This window comes from Salvelinus sp. IW2-2015, unplaced genomic scaffold, assembly GCF_002910315.2.
Source record: "Salvelinus sp. IW2-2015 unplaced genomic scaffold, ASM291031v2 Un_scaffold6403, whole genome shotgun sequence".
Lineage (NCBI taxonomy): Eukaryota > Metazoa > Chordata > Actinopteri > Salmoniformes > Salmonidae > Salvelinus > Salvelinus sp. IW2-2015.
The window spans coordinates 1-9,105 of record NW_019947665.1 but is presented as its reverse complement, the minus strand read 5'-3'; the positions used below and the strand labels follow the sequence as shown (position 1 = coordinate 9,105).

The 9,105-nt window shown below is 47.8% G+C and overlaps 1 protein-coding gene across 1 annotated transcript; it reads left to right on the top strand.

Moving 5' to 3' along the window:
* Positions 1 to 2,971: 2,971 nt before the first annotated feature.
* Positions 2,972 to 7,991, top strand: LOC112078869 (leucine-rich repeat-containing protein 23). The gene is given in 7 exon segments (XM_070442166.1): positions 2,972 to 3,927; positions 4,112 to 4,221; positions 6,023 to 6,108; positions 6,111 to 6,142; positions 6,324 to 6,345; positions 6,348 to 6,464; positions 7,954 to 7,991. Coding segments are annotated over 7 exon segments (501 nt in total). The 5' UTR covers positions 2,972 to 3,831.
* The last annotated feature ends 1,114 nt before the right edge of the window (positions 7,992 to 9,105 follow it).

Sequence of the window (9,105 nt, the reverse complement as noted above, 5' to 3'; positions counted from 1 at the left end):
GCGAAAGAGAGGTGTGAATTGTAGAATTTGTGTTTCTAACTGGTTTGCTAGCTTTCGTGGCAGTGCGCGCTAAACTGCGCTAGCTTGCAAGCTAGCTGTGACGGATCAAGAGTTAGTGGCTCAGGGATTTACGGCAGAATCCGGCGTTGTTGTTGTCGAGAGAGGACAGTCCGATGCTGGTAAATTGGTTGAGTAATATCCAGGCTAATAACAGGGCTGGTGTCTGGCAGAAGTAAAAAGCTACTAGAGCGGCAAAAAAATGGCTAAATTAGCTTTGTAAGCTGATTTAGACCAGTTCGCTGATGGATTGGCAGGGCTCTGTGTCGGCAAAAAAAAGCGTCCAGTCCCAATGTGGTCAAAGAGGTAATGTCTAGCCCAAGAAATTCGGCTGGTAGACCTGTCTTCGGCTAGCCGGCAGATGGGCCTAGGCTCGAGGCTAGCTCAAGGCTAACTGGTGCTTGCTTCGGGACAGAGGTGTTAAGCCAGTATAGCCACTCGTTGCACTAGCTAGCTGTGATAATACGGTGGTAATTGTTCCCAGAGCTTGCGTCAGGAATCGTGATGTGTTAGAGAAAAAAGCAGTCCATATGCTTGGGTGATATCGCGCTTGCAGACTGGCAGGTATTGGCCCGGTATTTGAAGCTGGCTGTGTCCGAGTTAAAGGGCGAAGACCGCAGCAGTGGCTTACTGACTACTAGCTAGTAGCTAGTTATCTGGCCTAGCTTCTGATTGGGTGTTACGGTTCTAAAGTATAAAAAAAAATAGCAGGTCCGTTACCACATTGGGTGAGCGGAATGTAGGAAATGTATATTTCAGTTCCTAGAATGGAAAGTGAAATTAAATATATACGAAATGTATACGAAAATACGAATACTATTTTAACGGACAGACAGGCAAAGACCACATCCGACTGCTCGCCATCTTGGTTAAAATGACAGGCGTACACTGGAGGCACACTGGCATATAGCCTCTGTTCCGGTTCTGTGCTACTGGCAGGGCTACACTAGGCATGTAGCCTCTGTTCCGGTCTGTGCTACTGGCAGGCTACACTGGCATATAGCCCTCTGGTTTCCGGTCTGTGCTACTGGCAGGCTACCTGGCAATGTTAGCCTCTGTTCCGGTCTGTGCTACTGGCATGGCTACACTGCATATAGCCTCTGTTCGGTCTGTGCCACTGGCAGGCTACACTTGGCATATAGCCTTGTTCCCGGTCTGTGCTACTGGCAGGCTACACTGGCATATAGCCTCTGTTCCGGTCTGTGCTACTGGCAGCACACTGGCATATAGCCTCTGTTCGGGCTGTCCTTATGGCAGCTACACTGGCATATAGCCTCTGTTCCGGTCTGTGCTACTGGCAGCTACACTGCATGTAGCCTCTGTCGATCTGTGCTACTGGCAGGCTGTACACTGGCATATACCTCTGTTCCGGTCTGTGCTACTGGCAGGCTACACTGGCATGTAGCCTCTGTTCCGGTCTGTGCTACTGGCAGGCTACACTGGCTGTTAGCCATCTGTTCCGGTCCTGTGCTACTGGCAGCTACACTGGCATGTAGCCTCTTCGGTCTGTGCTCTGAGGCTCTGCTATAGCCTTTCGGCTGGCTACGGCAGCTACACTGGCAAGACTGAGCATGGTAATTAATATGCCATTTGTTATGTTTATGGTGAAACAAAACTGAGAAGGGGGGTGGGCGCACAAATTCTATCTTGGGGGGGGTCATGACCGGTTTTGCCATCCCATAGTGCACCCTGGCCAGGAGAGTGCACATAGCCTCGTCCTGATTGAACACCACATTGTTTCAATCACTGGTATACTGTTGGGAAGGCATTCATTAGAGGGAATTACACATGGAAAACATTTCAAATCACTGGTATACTGTTGGGAAGGCATTCATTAGAGGGAATTACACATGGAAAACATTTCAAATCACTGGTATACTGTTGGGAAGGCATTCATTAGAGGGAATTACACATGGAAAACATTTCAAATCACTGGTATACTGTTGGGAAGGCATTCATTAGAGGGAATTACACATGGAAAACATTTCAAATCACTGGTATACTGTTGGGAAGGCATTCATTAGAGGGAATTACACATGGAAAACATTTCAAATCACTGGTATACTGTTGGGAAGGCATTCATAAGAGGGAATTACACATGGAAAACATTTCAAATCACAGGTATACTTTGGGAAGGCATTCATTAGAGGAATTACACATGGAAAACATTTCAAATCACTGGTATACTGTTGGGAAGGCATTCATTAGAGGGAATTACACATGGAAAACATTTCAAATCACTGGTATACTGTTGGGAAGGCATTCATTAGAGGGAATTACACATGGAAAACATTTTCAAATCACTGGATACTGTTGGGAAGGCATTCATAGAGGGAATTACACATGGAAAACATTTCAAATCACTGTATACTGTTGGAAGGCATTCATTAGAGGGAATTACACATGGAAAACATTTCAAATCACTGGTATACTGTTGGGAAGGCATTCATTAGAGGGAATTACACATGGAAACATTTCAAATCACTGGTATACTGTTGGGAAGGCATTCATTAGAGGGAATTACACATGGAAAACATTTCAAATCACTGGTATACTGTTGGAAGGCATTCATTAGAGGGAATTACACATGGAAAACATTTCAAATCACTGGTATACTGTTGGGAAGGCATTCATAGAGGGAATTACACATGGAAACATTTCAAATCACTGGTATACTGTTGGGAAGGCATTCATTAGAGGGAATTACACATGGAAAACATTTCAAATCACTGGTATAGTTTGGAAGGCATTCATTAGAGGGAATTACACATGGAAAACATTTCAAATCACTGGTATACGTTTGGGAAGGCATTCATTAGAGGGAATTACACATGGAAAACATTTCAAATCACTGGTATACTGTTGGGAAGGCCATTCATTAGAGGGGCTCTCACTTAGAGGGATGATCGAAACAGAAGAGCTGTCAATGTATTTACATTTACTGGTGGTTGTCTCAACATTGTGTTTCCAAACATGGTTTTACACAAGGTGTGGTTGAAGAAAAGAGGAATTACATTGTGTAAAATATTGGCAATCTTGACCTACACTGAGCAAAACACGCTGTTTTGACTATTGCTGAATTGGTTCGTTCAAAATAACTAAATGACATTCTGTGAGTGAAAAACATGGCATGACACTGGTTTGGAAAGTTGTTGTCTCACATTATACCCCTTCAGTTGATGTTGTTATTACACAAATGCAATGCATTTTKTATGAACTTCTCCCCATGTATATTATAATCCATAATCATGGTTATACACAGGGCGATTTGACTTTCTTTACKAAATATTTGTCACGTAAAGTTGCAAGAAAGATCCCAGCTCCCTCTGACCGCTGCTGTTGTTTCCATGGAAACGACAACATAACGCTGCGGCTAACCCGCTCAGGTAACTGCTTCTTTAAAATATTGTCAACAGTAACGTTAAAAAGTTGGATTATTAAACAACTAGCTAGCTAACTATATAGCTAATAAAAATGCTAAATTGGGTTATCATGGCCTGTACTATTTTAGATTTTGTCTCTTTTGAGACGCAATTTGGCAGACTAGCTACTGTAACGTTACGCGTTAGCTGCACTGGCTAGCCCCAAGTCAGGAAGACAAGTGTAAAACTAGCTGTAAATGTAAAAAACTTCTTAAATTAAAATAAACGATGCCCCCCAATTGAATTCGATTAACTTAAGCTAGCTCACTACAATTTATTTCAAAATTGAAAGTGGCTAGTTCATGATCCAGTGACGTCCTCTTGTCCCCAGCCCAGACTGTTAAACAGAGAGATGTCTGAGGGAGAGGACGATGCGGCGCTGTCGGAGGGAGAGGAGGRGGCGAATGAGGACGGACAGGAGGAAAATATGTCCGAAAAAGAYGAACAGGTGCACATTGACATTTGTTTCGTTTTTGGTTGTTGATTATCGATCACATGGGTAACCTAACCTACAATACATGTCAAAGTGGAAACTGATAACTCATCAATAAAATGTGATTTATTCAGATTAATTGATTCATTATTTCATTGCTTGTTTCAGCTGAGTGTTGTGTTGATGTGTCCCTCTCCAGATCGAGCCATGCCCTCTGACCAAGGAAATTCTGATCCCGGGTCTGTCTCTTTTGTGTCGCACCGGGAACGGCCTGGCACACGCCTTCGTAAAGCTCGAACTGAAAGACAGGTGAGGTGAACACCACAGGACACAAAACACCTGCTGTGGATCTCAAATGACACCCTATTCCATTTATAGTGCACTTCATTAGACCAGGGCCCTATTCCATTTATAGTGCACTACATTAGACCAGGGCCCTATTCCATTTATAAGTGCACTCATTAGACCAGGGCCCTATTCCATTTATAGTGCACTTCATTAGACCAGGGCCCTATTCCATTTATAGTGCACTCATTAGACCAGGCCCTATTCCATTTATAGTGCACTTCATTAGACCAGGGCCCTATTCATTTATAGTGCACTACATTAGACCAGGGCCCTATTCCATTTATAGTGCACTCATTAGACCAGGGCCCTATTCCATTTATAGTGCACTTCATTAGACCAGGGCCCTATTCCATTTATAGTGCACTTCATTAGACCAGGGCCCTATTCCATTTATAGTGCACTCATTAGACCAGCCTATCCATTTATAGTGCACTTCATTAGACCAGGGCCTATTCCATTTATAGTGCACTTCATTAGACCAGGGCCCTATTCCATTTATAGTGCACTTCATTAGACCAGGGCCCTATTCCATTTATAGTGCACTTCATTAGACCAGGGCCCTATTCCATTTATAGTGCACTCATTAGACCAGGGCCCTATTCCATTTATAGTGCACTTCATTAGACCAGGGCCCTATTCCATTTATAGTGCACTTCATTAGACCAGGGCCCTATTCCATTTATAGTGCACTACATTAGACCAGGGCCCTATTCCATTTATAGTGCACTTCATTAGACAGGGCCTATCCATTTATGTGCACTTCATTAGACACAGGGCCCTATTCCATTTATAGTGCACTTGCACTACTTTTGAACAGGCCTATAGAGATGACATTTGAGATAGAACCGGGCCCAGTCCCAAATCAACTGCTAGCCCTTAGGTTGGCCCTAGCCCTAATCCCTAGCCCCTAATCCAAGACAATTGTTAAATCTCAAATCATTGGATGGGTATAAGCAGCAATGCAACTTACCCCCTTTCTCTCCCTGTGTCTCCCTACCCCCTCTCTCCCTGTGCTCCCTACCTCCTCTCTCTCCTGTGCTCCCTACCCCTCTCTCTCCCTGTGTCTCCTACCCCCCTCTCTCCCTCTGCCTCCCTACCCCCTCTCTCCCTGTGCCTCCCTACCCCTCTCTCCCTGTGCCTCCCTACCCCCTCTCTCCCTGCTCCCTACCCCTCTCTCCCTGTGCCTCCCTACCCCTCTCTCCCTGTGCTCCCTACCCCTCTCTCTCCCTGTGTCTCCCTACCCCGTCTCTCTCCCTGTGCCTCCCTACCCCGTCTCTCTCCCTGTCCTCCCTACCCCGTCTATCTCCTGTGCCTCCCTACCCCGTCTCCCATGTGCCTCCCTACCCCCTCTCTCCCTGTGCTCCCTCCCCCTTCTCTCCTGTGCCTCCCCACCCCTCTCTCCCTGTGCCTCCCTACCCCCCTCTCTCCCTGTGTCTCCTACCCCCCTCTCTCTCCTGTGTCTCCCTACCCCCTCTTCCTCCCTGTGTCTCCTACCCCTCTCTCTCCCTGTGCTCCCTACCCCCCTCCTGCCTCCCTACCTCCTCTCTCCCTGTGCTCCCTACCCCCTCTCTCTCCCTACCCCTCTCCTCCCTACCCCGTCTCTCTCCCTGTGCCTCCCTACCCCCTCTCTCTCCTACCCCGTCTTCTCCATGTCCTCCTACCCCTCTCTCTCCTGTGCCTCCTACCCCTCTCTGTCCCCTCTTTTCCCCCATCTCTCTCTCCTCCTCCCTCTCCCTCTCTCCCCTTCCCTCTCTCTGCCCAGACGTCTAACGGACATGGCCCTGGTCAGCTCGTTTGTCCACCTGCGTTTCCTGGACGTGTCATCCAACCACCTCTCTGACCTTTCACCCTGGCCGCCCTCACACAGCTGCTGTGGCTGAAGGCAAGGACCCAAATCGCACCATATTCCTCATATAGTGCAACATTTTGACCAGAGTCTTGGTATATAGAATTGTCTTCGTCCCAAATTAGTCCAAATAAGGATACTCCCTCCTGTGTAAGACGATGTAGCATTTTTCAATAATAATAATATAGAAATATCCTTTCCCCCCCCCCCCCCCCAGGGTGATGGTAACATGGTGGCCGGGTCAGAGGTCAGCCCCTGGGTCAGCTGACCTACCTACAGTGGCTGAGTCTGGCCCTGAACCGCCTCAGAGACCTGGAAGGCCTAGAAGGCCTCGCCCTGGAGAGCCTCAACCTCATTGGTCAGTCTGGGAGGGGTGTGTGAAGAGCCGTAACCTCATTGGTTAGTCTGGGAGGGGGTGTGGGAGAGCCTCAACCTCATTGGTCAGGTCTGGGAGAGGGTGTGAAGAGCCATGACCTCATTGGTCAGTCTGTGGAGAGGGTGTGGGAGAGCCTCAACCTCATTGGTCAGCTGGGAGGGTGTGGGAGGAGCTCAACATCATAGGTCAGTCTGGGAGAGGGTGTGGGAGAGCCTCAACCTCATTGGTCAGTCTGGGAGAGGGTGTGAAGAGCCATAACTCATTGGTCAGTCTGTGGAGAGGGTGTGGGAGAGCCTCAACCTCATTGGTCAGTCTGGGAGGGGGTGTGGGAGAGCCTCAACATCATAGGTCAGTCTGGGAGAGGGTGTGGAGAGCCTCAACATCATTGGTCAGTCTGGAGAGGGTGTGGGAGAGCCTCAACATCATTGGTCAGTCTGGGAAGGGTGTGGGAGAGCCTCAACATCATTGGTCAGTCTGGGAAGAGGGTGTAGGAGAGCCTCAACATCATGGTCAGTCTGGAAGAGGTGTAGGAGAGCCTCAACATCATTGGTCAGTCTGGGGAAAGGGTGTTGGAGAACCTCATTGGCCAGGATTGATCTATTGACATAGATTGAAGGTCTGAATGTGGCTGAGATAAAGTAACATATCTCACAATCAGTTTGAGTTGACCTAATACAGATGGACCATTACCTAGCATAGACCCATAAAGAATGATAGAGGACTCTTCTTRGRATCTGTTCCARTATGGCGTCCGTTAGCGCATGGGCAGRGCCATTGAGGCCATCTCAATTTTGAAGTAGTACATTTTCTTCTAATATAATATCTTGCCTTTTGGCAGACACTTTTATCCAAAGCGACTTACAGTCACGCGTGCATACGTTTTACGTATGGGTTGTCCTGGGAATCGAACCCACTACCCTGGCGTTACAAGCGCCATGCTCTACCAACTGAGCAGGTTGGTAAACATCCTGCCAGCTGGAGGACTGTGTTGTTTGAYCAGGTATAAAGGTACGGTTGGCGATTTACTGTCACCTACAGTTATGGAATGTTTGCTCATAAGCATAATTCATTGGCTGGTCCCTCCTGATAATCTGGATGGAATTATGTGACCCTTCCTTAACATATAGGAATTCCCACCCAGCTGACTACTTTAAAATGGTGGAAGCGCTGCCCATGCTAAAACTGGCTTTTGAGCTCTAGAGTCCTCTATCTATCTCTATGGCATAGACAGAAATACATGCCATTACCTGGCATAGACAGACAGACAGACAGACAGACAGACAGACATACAGACAGACAGACAGACAGACAGACAGACAGACAGACATGTCTTATTTGTGTTCATAACATGATACCTGAGTGACTCAACAAAATCAATGGGGGTCCCCTGAGTGTCGAGGCCTGGGTCCGTAGGTTGAGTATGGCCGCTCTAAGTAAGGGTATCCAGAGTGTGTCTGTGTGTCGTTGCTAGGTAACGGTATCCAGAGGGTGTCTGTGTGTCGTTGCTAGGTAACGGTATCCAGAGTCCAAGAGGGTGTCGGCTTACGTACCATCCCTGACAACTGGTGACTCTGAACTGAGAGGAAACAAAACTGGAGGACCACCGACGAATCTACCTGCCCAAACCTCCGACGCCTCTACCTGTAACCTTTAACCCCTAAACCTCTACCGCCCAACCTCCACGCCTCTACCTCTGTAACCTTTAACCTCTAACCTCTATCTCCAAACCTTCCGACGCCTCTACCTGGTAACCTTAACCCTAGCCATAACTCTACCTACCAACCTCCACGCCGTCTAACCTGTAACCTTTAAACCCCTAACCTCTATCTGCCCAAACCTCCGACGCCTCTACCTTGGTAACCTTTAAACCCCTCAACCTCTATCTGCCCAACCGACGCTCTACCCGGTAACCTTAACCCCTAAACCTCTATCTGCCCACCTCCGACCCTTCTACCTGTAACCTTTACCTCTAACCTCTTCACACATAACCTCTACCTGCCCAACCTCCGACGCTTCTACCTGTAACCTTAACCTCTAACCTCTATCTGCCCAACCTCCGACGCCTCTACCTGGTAACCTTAACCCTAACCTCTAGTCTGCCCAACTCCGACGCCTCTACCTGGTAGACCTTTACCTTTAACCCTAGCCATAACCTCTTACCTTACCCAACTCCGACGGCCTCTACCTTAAACCTTTAACCCCTAACTCTACCTGCCCAACCTCCGAGCCTCTACCTGGTAACCTTTAACCTCTAACCTCTAATCTGCCCCAACCTCCGACGGCTCTACTGGTAACCTTTAACCCTACCATAAACCTCTACCTACCCAACCTCCGACGCCTCTACCTGTAACCTTTAACCCCTAAACCATCATCTGCCAACCGCGACGCCTCTACCTGGTAAACCTTTACCTCTAACCTCTATCGCCCAACCTCCGACCTCTACCTGGTAACCTTTAACCCCTAACCTCTATCTTGCCCAACCTCCGACGCCTCTACGGTAAACCTTTAACCTTCTAACCTCTCACCATAACCTCTACCGCCCAACCTCCGAACGCTTCTACCTGTAACCTTAACCTCTAACCTCTATCGCCCAACCTCCGACCCTCTACCTTGGTAACTTAAC